Source organism: Podarcis melisellensis, assembly GCF_964234715.1.
Source record: "Podarcis melisellensis genome assembly, chromosome: 1".
In the NCBI taxonomy this organism is placed as follows: domain Eukaryota; kingdom Metazoa; phylum Chordata; class Lepidosauria; order Squamata; family Lacertidae; genus Podarcis; species Podarcis melisellensis.
The window spans coordinates 83,374,578-83,390,639 of NC_138528.1; the positions used below are offsets into that span (position 1 = coordinate 83,374,578).

The 16,062-nt window shown below is 46.0% G+C and overlaps 1 protein-coding gene across 1 annotated transcript in view; it reads right to left on the reverse strand.

The window, feature by feature from the left end:
• Positions 1 to 16,062, reverse strand: part of LOC309368030 (unconventional myosin-X-like) — a 75,308-nt gene that overhangs the window by 57,354 nt on the left and 1,892 nt on the right. The window contains exon 2 of the mRNA XM_081907789.1: positions 999 to 1,097. Within this exon, the coding sequence (XP_081763915.1) occupies positions 999 to 1,097 (99 nt within the window). The remainder of the gene's footprint in view (positions 1 to 998; positions 1,098 to 16,062) is intronic.

Consider the following 16,062-nt stretch of genomic DNA (forward strand, 5'->3'; position numbering starts at 1 on the left):
CTCAAGAGTAGTGCCACTGAAATTACTAGGCATGACTAAGTTTGGTCCTTTCATTTCAACAAGTCTACTCTTGAGTAAAAGCTGAATGACATCTCACATGACTTATACACATTGAGCAGGCTTCGATGAACGAGTCCTCTCAGTGAACACATCTGGACTCACCACTGGGTGAGTTCACCCAATAGTGAACTGAAGTGACTCATTGTGTTTTACAAGCAGAGACATCTTTATACAGATGAGCTTACCTCCACACTTTGCACTTTTAGGCGTATTCCAATTATCTATATCGATAGTTACCTATATCAGAAGAGGAATCAGAATACAAATTTTCTGCGCCTGGAAAGTTTGATAGCTAATGGCTTGGAAGAAACCCTACCCTTCTGCCACTCTGTTAACAGGCCCCAATAGTTGGAAGTAACACTATAAAAATAACTGATCTTCATGAAGTCATTTTGTCTTATATGCTATGGGAGGGTCTGAGAAAGATGCCAGTCTCCGTTCCTTACATAAACCAAAGAAACTATAGGAGAAAGGGAGGTGGAAGTGGACTGACTCCCGCATCCCTACAGGGATTATCACCAATTTCAGAGGCAGCCACTTTTAGAAATGCTAAGAGGTGTGAATTGCTTGCATACAGCTGCTTCCAAAGCCTTCAGTCTGTCTGGCTTTTCAGACGCCTCTCCTGAGCATCTAAGTGCTTTGTGGCAATGTCAACAAGCAGCGGTAATTCAAGGAAAAACCAATTTGCAAGCCTTAAGAAAAGGAGGACAAAGCCTTAAGAAAACCCGTACCTGCCAAAGCCACCTAGGGAAGAATGCAAAGAAGGTTTTTTCTTTGTAACTTGGCAACCTTAAAGATGCTGCATATTATGGCCACAGGAGAGGGGGGAAAGAGTCTCCTGAGCTATCAGCTTTTATTTAGTCCAGATGTGCAAGGGAATGACCTGGAAGGGTGTCCTTTGGCGGCTCATGAAAATGCTGTGTTTCCATTTCACTTACCTCGCCATAGTCTGAAGTGAAGAGCACGGATCCATCAACACAAGAGCCAACCGTGCAGGGCTGCAGCCGGTCCTGCTCCTGCAGCCACACACGTGTTCCCTGCAACCAATCATAGCAGGATTCAAACCATACGCTCCACACCTGACCACACTTATCTGTGCACTCGTGAGCATATCTACCCCTAATGATGCTTCCTGCAATTGCCCTCAACCATCAGCGGAAGCAACCTCACTTCCATAAATGAAGCCTGTGGGCTGGTTCACACATGGGCATCTCTGAATGACTGCAGCAGTTAGCCATGACTGGTGTGGAGGAGCCACCAGAGAGGGACTGTCCATAGCCCAGGTGTCACCTTTAGAACAAAGCTGTTCAACGGCGTCTGTTCACATATTCTGTCATCAGATGGTACCAAGTCCTGAAATGGTGAGAAATCAGGAAACATGCATGCCTACACAGGCTCCAACTGCATCATCACAGGGAACATGGGGTCTTGTGGTGGGTTTTTGTTTTGTTTTGTTTACATTTTTGTAGCAAGCTGTGAAAATGTAGAGTGTGAGACTTTACTGGCTGACTGTAATGGCCAGAAGTGTAGCTCCCGTGTTCAATTAATGCAAGAAGCGTGCACAATGGGGGCGGGATTTGGGGGCCAGGCCCTGTACCCCACCCATTACACATGCCTTCAATGCACCTTCAATCATACACCTGCAGGCACACTGCAGACAGGCCCACACATGCCATGAATGCTGAGATCTAGTCAGTAAACAGGGCTTAAGTTCCTCCCATTGCTGCAGTCTACATATACCAGGTCTTCCCAGGGCCCACCAACCTCCCACACCACCAATGAAATGATAGGAGAACCTACCCACATACACATTCCCTTCATACCTGCATTTTTGTAAACATTGCTCAGTTGGGAAACTGCATATCAACATTTGGATAAGTGTGAATTTCAAAGGCTAGCTGTGCTTCAGTTTGCGTATCGTTCCATAAAGTGCAGATTTGACAGATTTGGCTTTAAATGAGACCTACATGAGACCTCTCGCATCCCCAGATGCAGCCCTTCCTCTCTCCCTATCACATCTCTTACACAACTGCCCCTACATTGTTTCCCTCCCAATGTACCTCACAGGGTCTCATGTGAAGCTAAAAATGCCACTACAGTGGTACCTCGGGTTACATACGCTTCAGGTTACATACACTTCAGGTTACAGACTCCGCTAACCCAGAAATAGTACCTCAGGTTAAGAACTTTGCTTCAGGATGAGAACAGAAATCGTGCTCCGGCGGCGGAAGGCCCAATTAGCTAAAGTGGTGCTTCAGGTTAAGAACAGTTTCAGGTTAAGTACGGACCTCTGGAATGAATTAAGTACTTAACCCGAGGTACCACTGTACTATGTCCTTGGCAGGAGGTGGGATGCAACTGCAATATTTAAAAAACACTTCTCTCACCACCATCTTCCTACATGCAGCTTTGATGATCCTCAGGCAGACATTTGTGTGGAGAAACAGATAACATAAACTGGCAGTGTGTAGGTAGTCAGCAATGATTCTTACGGTCACACAGTGACTGGAGAAGGTGCTGTGACAATTGTAGAAATGGCTGCTGGTTGCAGCTGAGCACCACCAGTTCAATACACCTTCCCACAGGAAACACAGGACCCTGCTTGGCCAAGGACAGGTGAGGATTGACCAGGTTTAGGAGGGAAGAGCTCTGTGAAAAGGTCCTCACACAGATGGTCTCTTCTAAATACTTGTTCCAGTTTCTCCTTTTAAATGGCATATATTTTACCATCTTCTCAAAATGAGGAAATTGAGCAGAAATGGGAAACAAGGCCAAACCGGGGTGGGTGGGGGATGAAACCAAATTGGGGGCTTCCCCTGACCTCCAAAAGATACCACTCAATATACACACTCAGAAACGTGTTTCCTAATTTGCTGCTAATAAAAGCAGCAAATGTGCCTCTCTGCAAACAGGTCACGCATTGGAGATGGGACTTTTGCTCTTCCCTCAGAGGTCAGACATGACTAGAGTTACAGTAGCAGGAAATATTGATTTAAACCCAGTGTGCAAAACCAGAACAAGCAAATTCTTACTTCTAAACGGTATTCAATGAGTTTTAACAGCTTTGCAATAATACAATGCAGCAATATCAGTGTTTTTTCGGGGGGGGGCGCAAGGGTACGCATACCCCTAAACATTTTGTGAATCTAAGTTTGGCCTCATTGAGGGGCAGTATTTCAATATGAGTAGGGAAATGAGAGTACCCATAAACATTTTTTTTAAAAGAAAAAAAGTACTGAGCAATATGTTCTGCAACCCTGCGGGAGAAAATGCAACTCACGAGGGCAGCTTGGAGCACAGATGCAGCAAATCAGTGAAGAGGTTAGGCAACCCCTCCATTTTTCCACTCCACGTCACTACCAAATTGTGTGGCTTCACAGAAATGTTATAGGGAGAGAGTATGACCTACATATGAATATCTTTACAGCATTTTGCTCTTTTAAAAAAAGTCTAGCAAAAGAGATTTAATATCCAGCTTGATGAATATCAACATTCAAATCATGTCTAGCTCTGCACCACCTCAAAAGAGATTTCAACATGAGGCAAGAAGAGCCAGCCTAGTTTATGGGAAATCTACAGAGGAAGGATTGATTGCAAGGCACTGCGGTTATCAGCAGAAGGGCAGCCTGGGTGGGGGGCTGGTCGAGAGCCAGGATGCTACAATGCAAGCGATGGCAATGAATGCAGGGAGCCTGCTTCCTTTATGCCTCTCCATGGTGATTGAGCTCATGTTTGTTCTTGGTTGCAGATGAGCTGCATGACTAGATGTACCAGAGGAACCTTTCTCCTGAGGACACCTCAGGGTCTTGCAAAATTCCAGAGTTTCATGGGATCCTGACTCAAGAGCTAAAAATGTGTCAGCTTATGCCCGTGATGCACAGTGTACTTGAAAAGCTCAAACACCAGAAGATGAAAAGGGTGGGGAATGTTGGGATTTTTCATTTAAAAAAACACACACTTTCAAATTGGTGTCTGGCCTGTGACTTGAGAGGTGATGGGAAAGGCTACTCTCTGCGTGCTTTTCTGTATCACATTTCAATAGTAAGCACTGTACTTTTTTATTTGTTGAGATGTGTTAAGTCACAACAATACGAATCAGGATACAGTGTGAAGTCACTCATTCTTGGCTAACATGGCTAGCAGAGGCTCTCCAGAGCTCAGGCAGAACCCATTATCTGCTGCTTAATTCTTTTAACCAGAAACACCAAGAATTAAATGTGGGACCTTCTGTGTGCTTTACAAGTGAATGATGGTCCTTCTCTCGACTCTGGTTCACCTATGTACAGAGTCTACCCATGTAGAAGATGTACAGTGAAAGACTCACCTGGGGGTACACTATCTAAAGCAGGAGATACCGTATTTTTCGCTCTATAACACACACCCGACCATAACACGCAGGTAGTTTTTAGAGGAGGAAAATCTGTAGGCATGCCACACGTAGGCATTCCCTCCATAACACACACAGACATTTCCCATTACTTTCTAGGAGGAAAAAAGTGAGTGTTATGGTGCAAAAAATACGGTAGATCCCTGTCCTGCTGTATTTGGTAGCAGAAGTCCAACACCCTGGGCATTATGGTGCATCTCTTGGGGAGAAAGAGTTTTTTGAACCACTACAGTTGGCATGTGCCAACAAAGAGCCGAGAACCAAGTTCCTGCCCTGTGGTTTGATGGCCACGTTACAAGACTTTTATCAAAATTGCTAACCTATCCTCCTGGCCTCAGCATTGGGGGAGGCCTACAGTCTCCACATAAGGCTTGAATCAGGTTTCAACAAATGCATCTTCTGATTGATCCAATGGATCATGAATAAGTGATGGATACATATAAACAGAAATTAGCTAATGGAAGCAGGAGTAAGAGCACTGCCAGTGGGAAGAGCATCCACTATACCCACAAGAGGAAAAAAGGTTATCTGATCAGTCCCCAAGGAAGGTTTGGAGAGGAGGGAATCAATAATGGCTTTCAGAAAGGGAGGCCACACCACATGGACTTTCATTTATACATCTCGAACAGCATTGCGCTTCCACAGCCTGATCTCATACCCATCATCATCATCATCATCATTACCACCATCATCATCTTGCCTTCTGGTCTTCCCCTAAACCTCAACAAGCATGCCTTCCCTCTTAGGCTGGATACCTATTGACTCTCTCCACACCAAACAGAGCCTGTCTTCAGCCTTTACATGCTCCCTACTGTCCCGCCTCGGAACTGGCTCAGCCGCACCATTCAAAACAGTTAATAGTGTGACAAGAGAGCATGAACTACCAATCAGGAGTTGACCAGAGGAAGTAGCTTGGTGAATGGGCCAGGATGATGAGCTTTTGCAAAGTGGGAAGAGGCAGAGGTAGGAGGCAAATCAGCAGGAGATTAAGCGCTCCAAAAGTAAGGGCTAACTAGAAATTTCATATAAGCTTCAAGGCAATAACACTTAGGAGACTTCTTAGGTGGTCAGTTTTGCAATAATGGGGTGCCCTTGCAAACACGTTTAGAACCCTGCAGAAGGAAAAGCAGTAATGAATACAGTATACAGGTTTTATCCATTTGTTTGGCACTTCTTTTCTATTGCATGAATACTGCATTTCATAACCACTGCAATGTTTTATTGTGTGGAAAAATCTTCTGCTATGGCTCTCTAGAGTTGCTTTGAGAGAGGGGGATACAAGAGTGTATAATAGTTAGAACTGACTCATGGTCAATGACAGCACTATTTTGTGTGTGTGGGTGACATCTACTTGTTTTTAGCTTAGGAATAAGATTTGTGCTGAAACAGGTACTAAGTTGGCATTCATAAGAGAGACTGAATTCATGATGATGCCAGAGCAATAGTCACTACCTCCATGCTTATTCATGATTATCTTCAGTTTCACATTCATTTTTATTTTCTGTATTTTTAAAAAAGTTAGCACCATCTGTTAGCTTGACATGCTCAGATACTCTTTTTCCAGCATTTTCCAGCTAGACTTTATCCCTTTACATCTTTTAAGTGGAACCTACTAGTTCTGCTCACATTATATACACCCAATTGTAATTATATATGTGATACTGCCATGCATAAACTAGGTTTATGGGACAGCAGGGAAACCAAGTACAAATTATCCTGCTCCTCTCTGTGTCAGTGTCATTTTTTTCATGGTAGAGAAAGGTGGGTTGCAGGGGACTGCAGCAATTCCCAGTTTGCAAGACTAACAAATCATGAGATGATATACCTTCTTCACTTTCAAGAATGAGACAACATACCTGCCTAAAAGAGCAATTGATATGAAAAAAGGGAGGCTGCCCTGTCAGCAAGCAGCAAGGAAATAACAAGGGAGATGAGAAACTCAGGCTGCGCCATCAGTGGCTGCAGGTCAGGGCGAACCAGCTGACACCGCCCTTCCTTTCTTGGAGGTCTTCCCTGCAGCAGAGACCCACCCACCCTCCTCAGCTGCGCTTAGCTTGCAAATCCGAGCAAGGTCACAGGCAGGGAGATCTGGCTGGAGACTCACTGCCCCAGGGAACAGAAATCAAGCAATGCCTTTAGACTAATCTAATTTCCAGCTCCCTAATCTACTGGTTCAAAAGTGTCCTCAGCTGTAGTAGCAGCTGCATCTACTCTTCCCACAAATGGCAATACGGGGGATTGCTTAGTATTCCCCTTACTGGGATCTTAAAGCGCTGCGGGTGAGCTCCCGTGTCACCCTTCTGCCCAGATCCACCAGGTGTCTGCACCTTGCTGAGCAACACTGCATGTCCATTGTGTATCAAGGCAACACAGTTTGCTGGAGCAACGAAACTGGGGAGTTTTTTGCTGAAGAGTGGGCATTCAAGGTTCCCTTTGACATTCAATTCCACTCTGCTTCCACACAAACTCTGCAATTGCTTTGCTCTCTGTCTCTCAAAAAAAGAAAACACAGAGGAACATCTATTCAGTCACCTCACGGCAATTAACGTGCAAATGCACTCCTCACTGTTATCTACAGCGACATGCTGTCGCATGGGGTCAGCATCAACAAAATCAAAGTAAAACTATTGCCATCTTCTTACATACGCACAAATTCTGATGAGTGGATTGCAAGAGGTAGTCTGTTTGGAAAGGAGCTCTCGTCTCCACACTGATGACTCCCCCTGAACTTTTCTTCCACATTACCTCTCCACAATCTAGAAGAGGTGAGAATTCAGCTTACTGTATTGTACTCAAAGGTCTGGTAAAGCAGGTTAAAAGTCCTTCCACAATCCAGACTTCCTTGATGACCATGACAGTGGAGACTACTCAATAGCATGGTATTAAGATGCCTGGTGCTTGATGCTACTTTCAAAGGCCCTTTGGTAGAATTCTAATATATATAATTTATTCTAATTCGTACACTGAGCTACACCAAGCAGTTGTTCCATCACTGAAAATGAGGAGAATGTACAGATATTTGCTTCCATCTACATAGACACAAATGACAGCTCTCTCCTGGCCCACCAGACGCTCTCCCAACTGTTGATGGTGCCTTTGGATACTGAACTGTGTCAATATAGAACCATGTCTGTTTTAAGGATAGTTGACACATGAATATTCGTTGTGTGGTTAGCTCTACATCAGCTGGTGGCCTGCATGCATGAATACCGTATTTTCTGCCCTATAGGACACACTTTTCCCCCTCCAAAAATGAAGGGGAAATCTGGGTGTGTCCTATGGGGCGAATGCAGGCTTTCTCTGAAGCTTGGAGAGCGAGAGGGGTCGGTGCGCACCGACCCCTCTCGCTCTCCAGGCTTCAGGAAGAAATCTGCAGCCGAGGCAGCCCTGCGGGAGCCCTGAAAGCATAGCGCCCGGCGCTTCGGGAACACACCCGCAGCCTAGGCAGCCCTCCGGAAGTTCCCCGCAGGGCTCCCCACACTGCGGATAGCAGCCTGCCGCCCAGCGGGCAGGGCGCGCTGAAGCAGAGCGCCCAGCGCGCCGGGCAGACATTGGCCAGCCCCACAAACTTGGGGGACAGCAGGGAGGCGCAGCGCCGCCATCCCGCTGTTCCTCGACCTGGTTCGGTTTCTCCGACCTGGTTTTTGGGGGGAAATAAAGGGGGGAATTTCCTTTATCCCCCCCCCAAAATCTAGGTGCGTCCTATGGGACGGAGCGTCCTATGGGACGAAAAATACGGTAAGTTGTTACAGGCATCAAATAGTACAGGCAGAATGTATATACCACTTGAAGCACAAACCAGTTTAAACCAATAGGACTATCCATGTGACCAATCAGGATAGAATAAATTGGGGAGAATGGGGAGAGAGAATAGGATTGGGGGGGGGGAATCCCTCCCTCACCTGAATGCATTTGATTGGTTGCTTTTTATGGGATCCCTCATCATGCACATAAACCCTACATGTGTACAAATAATGTAGTCATGCAACCAACTGAATGGGAGGGGTTTGCAGTTACAAATGCCCTAACACACAAACTCAAACTTCACAGGCTGGTCAAATGAACGGTACTACAAGCATTAAATAATCAAGTGACTAGAATGGCATGCATGTGTGAACTTGGGTCATTATATAGACACCCGTTAAATTTGTATTTTGTGACCCAAACTCCTTCCATTTTGTTCATACACCTCATCCTGCAAGCTCTAGCAGAAATGTCATTCAATATAGGGAGTCGTCTGAAACTGGATATTTGATGGATGTCCTGTTCAGTAGAACAACATTGCCTGGAAGAGACAATCCAGGATGAAGGCAAAGACATACTGCCCAGCATCCTCCTGGTGGAAAGGTTTGGGTCACTCCCACCAACTCCCCAATAGGTATTCAAAGGAAAGGTTGATGTCTAACACCTTGACAGCCCTCCTGTAGCCACCTTGCTTGCTTCATCCTCTAGACCCCTGGCCATTTTCCTGGCTGTGCCCCACTCCTCCTGTTGGCTGGACAAAGGCATCTTGTCAGTCAGAACTCACTGGGGTCCAGAGTTCGAATCCCCACTCAGCCATGAAGCTTATTGGGTGACCTTGGGCCAGTCACCATCTCTTAGCCTAACCCCCCTCACAGGGTGGTTACGAGGGTGAAATGGGGGAGGAGGAGAACCATGTACACCACCTTCAGCTCCTTGGAAGATAAAAGTGGTATATAAATGTAATCAATAAAATAAAATAAATGGTGCATATGTGGGTGGTGGCCAACAGAGAGAGAAATGGGATGTGACACTCTGTTGCTTCCAGGCTACCCGACAGGTTTGGTGCTGGAGTCAATGGCACCATCTGCCACAGCCTTTCCTAGAACTATGCATAGCAAGTCACCATAAGGCACTGCCTGAGTTGGGGAAGGCTGCTGCATCTGCTGATCTGCGGCAGGTGCATTCATGTCTTTGGGCAATCCATTGAACACATCGCCAACATCAGAGTTTTGCGCTAACCAGCTCACCTGGCCATGTCTGAAGGATGAGGGTTAAAATAAAAAATATTTAAAAATTCTAAACGCTGGAAATGTTTAACAGCTGCTTTTTTGCTTCAAAGCCAATAGAGTATTAGAACTACATGGCTTCCTAGCTTTATATTTCTTAAAACATCTATTCACTACTGATTTCCTTTGTTAACACACAAGTGAAAGGAGGCCAGCAGTTTAATCAATAGTCTGTTCAGTGCCCCCCCCTCCTTTCCCCCTTTTTTAAATGAATGTTTCTCAGATTTGGGTCATACTCAGATCCCATTGCAGATGTGACAGAATTATTTTTGTCCACTTCAGACTTATAGGTCTTTTATTCCAATTTCGTTCAGCTTAAGCTGCTGCTGCTTCTTTTTTCCACGCTTGCCAAAAAGAATTGTATCTGAACCTTTCTCGGCCATACAAACAGCTAGTAGAATAGAAGAGTGGGGCAAAATAGGAAAAAGCAGAACAGTGTGTGCCACTGGCATTGCACTGGCTGAAGTGCAACCAGATATCTGGATCCAAAAATGACATGTGTTTCTATGGAAAACTATCAAACTCTCAAAATACAGCTCTCTGGACTTTTATTAATTAATGTTATATTGTTTGTGTTTCTAGAGCCTTCGCCTTCTGATGAAGAGGCTGAACACCTACTTTACAACACTGGCATGTCAAAGGAGCTTTCGATGAATCCACATGTCTGGTTAAAAATGGCGAGGGCTCCGTTCCACTCTCTTTCTTTGTGACTATGAACCAGTCATGCACTACACACTCTCCTCCATTTCTGTTACAATCAAAGAGTAGCATTTTGACTTTGATCTTATGGGACGTTCATCATTCCAAGAGTCCTGTCTCTTTCTCTCTCTTGTGCCATACTAGGAAGATCTGAGCAGAGACACATCTGCATTCAGCATCTGAGCTGAGCACCATCACAAGCTTGGATGCTCTGGGCACAACAAAGGAAGATCTCGGTGAATGTTCCAGCTGTTATTTTCATAGGAAGCTATTAGAATGCTAAGCATTAGCAGGGAGCTCGTTTATAGGTAAACGTGGGCTTGGTGGAGCTGCTGCGAGGCAGCCACACACTTCTGAGCTTCTGCATGAGCACATTGTATGGAGCTGTGCCAAAGTGCTTTACTGAAAGACAAGGTGCATTTGCAAACTGCATCCCTCCCCCATCTCCTCGCATAGATCAGGCCAGACACATTTTCGAAAGAGGAGGGAGCGCACGCCCGTTGGCCGGTTGGCACGAAGCATCCTCGTCAGAGCTGTGCTGGCTGCTGTTGTTTTAAACACCACAACGCTACCCCTCCAGGGTGACATCAGCTCCGTCCTCAAGACGGATGGTTTTACGATTCGTTCTAGCAAAAAGGCCGGAACCAAAGTCAAGCTAACAGGTTCATGATTTGTTGGATCCTCCTTTCTCCCTTGCCTAAGAATAGATGCAAGGTTCATTCCCCCTCTTGTCCCCCAGGGAATCGCAAACGCTGGAAGAGGACACAAATGAAATTCAAGAATGACCTTGGCAAAATTCAAGCACTGGAGCTCTCTATAATGGGGAAAGAGAAATCCAAAGGAAATGAAAGCAGTAGATGTTGGACACAAACCCACCCATTCCAGCCTCCAAGGTTTTAAAAAATCCAGATGTACATCGGTGTGTGGGTGATTAGGTAGGGGATAGGAACAAACCAAGGGACCTAGATTCATGATCAGCTATTGCTTTTTTAAACAGGGGTCCACTTACATGTCAAAACACAGACAAAGGTTTATTAACCCTCTCCTTGCCAGGGTGAGCAGGCTCTGGTAAAGCTCTCAGGCAGCCTGGTTAGCCACTGTGAGATGGGTCATTGGCCTGATCCAGCAAGCAAGCTTTACTTATGATCTTTTTGTTTCTCCTACTGATGAATTTTAGCATCTTGGTCCAAGTCACTAGCAAAGGGCTCATTATTTATATCCCTCTTTGTCATGAACAACCACAGAAACTCTACTCAAGTTCTCTTGCAACTCAGCATCTCAGTTGTGTTTGCACAAACTCTGGAAGAGCCTCTGAAGGTGAGAAGACGCAACTTTTGGACAAGACTCCACTTGGTTTGCCTCAGAAAGAGGAGCTCAGAAAGTGCATCATAATGGGAGCACATCCCAGGGATCAAAGGCCATGGGGGATGCTGCCAGTTGTTTCTTCCTAACAAAAACTGTGGTCCACTATATTTGCTAATTGTTTATTGCTAATGTGACGCTGTTGAATTCACAGTGTAATAACTAACCGTACTACCCCACCTTGCAATTAACCCAAGTGTTAATAGACAGAGGTGGCACAGAAAGAAATGCAATGCAACAACACCTTACTTCAATAATAATAATAATAATAAAGCATTCCCAAACACCTACCCTGTGTTCTTGAAGTGATATTTCTTATATAATTAGAAACTTAATTTTTCAGAATGGTTAAGTAGCCTTACAATGAATGACGCATTGGTATCTTTAAAAGGGGGTGGGGAAGGAGTTAGAAATTCTTAGGAGCTGATTCACTTCTCGGTCCTCTCCTCAGCCAAGTACTCAACACTCATTAACTTGCCACCAAATTTGTGTATTGAGCTGGTGTCTGGCAATATGAACCACAATGGGTGTTTTACACAGGAAAATCTTGATGTTGCACACAAGTGAAAAACACACACATGTGAAATAAGAACACAAGAAGATCCTTGCAGGATTAGGCGACTGGCCTATCTACTCCATATATCCTGCATATACAGCGGCCAGCTAGATGCCCATGGGAAGCCTGAAAGCAGGACCTGAGAGAAATAGCACTCAGCCTTAGATTGTTCCTTAGATCACCAACTTCTGAATGCAAGTGCAACTGCTCAGCCAATCACACTGTATGCCTCCATATCACATTTAGTATCCTTCAAGTGCCCATAAGGAACATCTTTGATCACCACTCCCGAGGCTTTGTTTCTGGCTCATGTTATCTTCCCTGCCATATATCCAAAAAGGTCTGTGTCTGAACATAACAATTCAATTCTAGTGAGATATACTGGTTAGTGCTGGCTAAGACCAAGGAGGTTCTCAGCCATGAATTGCACTGGGTGACCTTGGACTTATTTCTCTCTCTCTCAGTCTAGTTCACCTTCCATGGTTGTTTTTAGTATAAAATGGAAAACCCTATACTCTCTGGAGGAAAGGACTGGGTTGTAATAAGCGAACAAATAATAAGTAGTCTTGTGAGATCAAACCAACATCTGGTTCAGAACTCTTACATCAAAAAATGGGCAGTCAGATAAAGATGGTCAGTGCCACACTCGCCTCCTGATTTCAGCGGGGTTGTGTGGTGCCCTCAAAATGTTGCTAGACTAAAACTCCCATCATCCTTGACCATGCTGGCTGAAGCTGATGAGAGTCATAGACCAAAACATCTGGAGGGCACTACATCTCCTACCCCTAACACACCCCATCAATCACCCCCGTCTCTCAGGAAGAGAGCAGTGAGGCAACCATCTCCCTGGCCAAACGTATCCCATGTACAATAACCCAACCTTCACTTATGCTGAACATGCTTTATTCCCTTCTATGGTGACAAGCTACTTGTTCGGGAGCCAAAAGAGTCAACAAAGGGGTTTTAGACACAGGTTGTTCCATGCTCTGTGGCTCCACCATCTTCTCAACCAAAGAAAAGATGGTAGCGTAAGGAAAAACGCAGCCACCTAACTCCTCAGAGAGCTAAGCGAAGCACAAAGTTTTGGAACATGCAGACAAACCATCCAGACCAGAAATGGATGACGAGAGCAGAGGAGCAACTTCTCAGAGCTTGACCCAGGCCTCCCCGCCATTCATCCCAAAAAAGCCCTGGCACAAAAAAGGCAGAGAGCAAGAGGGAGACAAACACAAGGACCACATCCTCTGTGGTCGTCCACTTCCTGCCCACAGATATACAGGGAAAACACTGTCATAGTCACAACTCCCTTTGGACACCCCTTGCCACTATTTTCTCTCCCTGACCACCCGGTTCTCTCTCTCACACACACATCCAGCTGTGCAGGAGTTTTCATTGTGATTGCAAGCCACTTTCCTCCTGGCACAGAGCTGCAGTCATCTTCCTCCCCCCATTCCACCTCTCCCTCTCCCTTGCTGAGCTGCTTCTGGTTATATGTCCAGGGAAGAAGCAGGCCAGGGTGACTAGGCCACTGTAGAAGATTTGGCTTCTCTGAGATCGGAGGGGGAAGGGAGAGCAAGGCAACCATTCAACCGTTTGCTCTGGTTTTCAGCCTGCAAAGGGAAGTGCCCGCGCCTGCTGGCAGGCTTCCCCAGAGAGCAGGGCAGCCTGCCCACCGTACATGCAGAGGCACTAAAAGGCACAATGGGCTCTGTGCCACCCAGGACTTCCACAACACCACAGGGGATGCCCTTCAAGCCATTGAGCCCATTCTGAGTGTTGCTGTGTGGTTTGGTTTTGCTTCCTATACTCAAGACACAGCACGGAGCTACCGCTTGAAGCCAAGTTATCCAGCCAGCAAATCATGCCAAGAACAGAAGTGGCAGCCAGCTGGGCAAGAGGGCAAGCAAATATAAGCAGTCCCGTGCCCACACGTCCCCCTCAGTTCACACTCTGTTTCTCCTGCCACAGTCGGCTTCCTCATCTCAGCCTCTATCCATCCACCCATATGCTTTTCTCAGTCTTGACTTTGTACATGCTCTCCTCCTCCCACTCCCCCACCAAATAAAACATTTGCTTTGGGATTTGTATCCCTCTCTAATCTTCCTCAATATAAGACTATCTGCTCTCACTGCTGAGGGGCACCTTTGAAGGTTAGGTAGATAACATGACACCTTTTCAGCCACTGCACACCCAGTAGGCCTTGGGAGCCCTCTTCCCCAGTGGAGGTGGGGAGGGGGAGATGCCCACCTCCTTCCTGACCTTCCATCACTGTGGGAGGAGAAAACTCTTATGTTTTAGAAGACTTCAGAAGAGGGTTAGTTGTTGTTGTTTGGTCTGCTATGCCTCATTTCTGTTTCTGCTCTTCTCCCCCCTCCCTTCTGTTTAGTTATATTTTAAAAATTGCAGATGGCTGTATTTAGGTTTGATTTTACTCACTGCTTTAGATGAGCCGCTCAAACCAGAAATGGATGTGGAAAGAGAAGCAGCTTCTCAGAGCTTGACCCAGACCTCCCTGCTCATCCCAAAGAGCCACAGTCCCCAAAGGCAGACATGACAGAGAATCACATCCTCTGTGTTGTCACCCACTTCCTGCCCACAGACATGCAGGGAAAGTTGTTCAACAGAAAAGTATTTAAAAGCAAAGGAGCAAACCTAGCCTCTTGGTTGTAGTGTCTTGCATTTGTGCTGGGCTGCCAGAATCTGTTCCAGTAACAAGCGTAGCTCTTGGATAATGTAAAAATAGATGCATAAATAAATAATATGGAAAGTGCCTCTAACCAGGTCTAGAGTGCCCTTCAGTATTTTTTTTTTTAAAGAATCACAACCTTAGGCATTCCAGCCAAGGGCAGCTACATGCTGCTTTGCATGTAGAAGATCCCAGTTCACCAGGGAGGACTGGCAATGTCCTCCCATCTGAAATCCTGGAGACCCATTGCTAGTCATTGGAGACATTGCTGAGCTAGATGGACCAATGGTCTGACTCAGAATAAGACAGATTTCTATCTTCTTTTGCAGATCCTTTTTGGCTACTTGACTATCCACTGGAGGTACCTGCAACTATGCTTGAAGACTACTGAGAAAGGCCCTGGTCCCTGCAGTGTCTGCCCTATAGAGCAGTGTGTGTGTGTGTGTGTGTGTGTGTGTGTGTGTGCGTGCGAAGGGCTGCAAAGAACTGTCATGGATGTAAAAGGAGGGCTGATACTTTGTTCTGCCTGCATTTCAAGTCCTTTCCATACTGGCTGGGGAGCAAAGGGTTGAAGGGGCAAGATGCTCCTTTGCGAGCTAATGGGGCTCCCTACAATTACAGCCAGGCACCAGACGCTCTGCCAGCATTAGGTTAATCAGTTAAAGTGTGCAACAGCAGCTCCCGGCCACATTCTGTGCAAGGAGAATTGGGGGAGGGAACAGCAGACACGGCCTGCTGTGTGAAGAGGGGAGAGGAGGGTGGAATCCATAAAAACATCTGTTCAGATAAAGAACACAAAGAGAGGGTGGGGGCAAGATGGAGCCCCTTAAACCCATTATCTGCTCCTGCTCCCTTAGTGCCTGGACAGCTCAGACACTGAGCTTAATGGCCCAGAAACTAACAGAGGGTGGGAAAACCTCAAGCATCAGTCAAGGGGAAAGCCAAAGGCCAAAGTGGCCCAAAGACCTTCAACCCCCCAGTCCAAGTCACAGCTTAGCTGTGCTCCCACACAACTCTTCCGCACTATGGGCCCGGAAAACAGACTTAGGACTGCCATGGCTAGCCATTTACTGCTCAGTCATCTGGTGCTGCTTCAGAAAAGGGCAGCGACAAGCAGACCATGCAGCTCGCAGCATCACTGCTCACATCAAGGCCACTGTCAGCCCTTAGTTTTCTTCGGCACTGCTAAACCAGAGTAAGAAGGCATTCTTGCTTGCACAGCAGTAGCCCATTGCTGCATTAATAAGACACCTGCCAGATGTCTGTACAGCTGTAGCTCTTG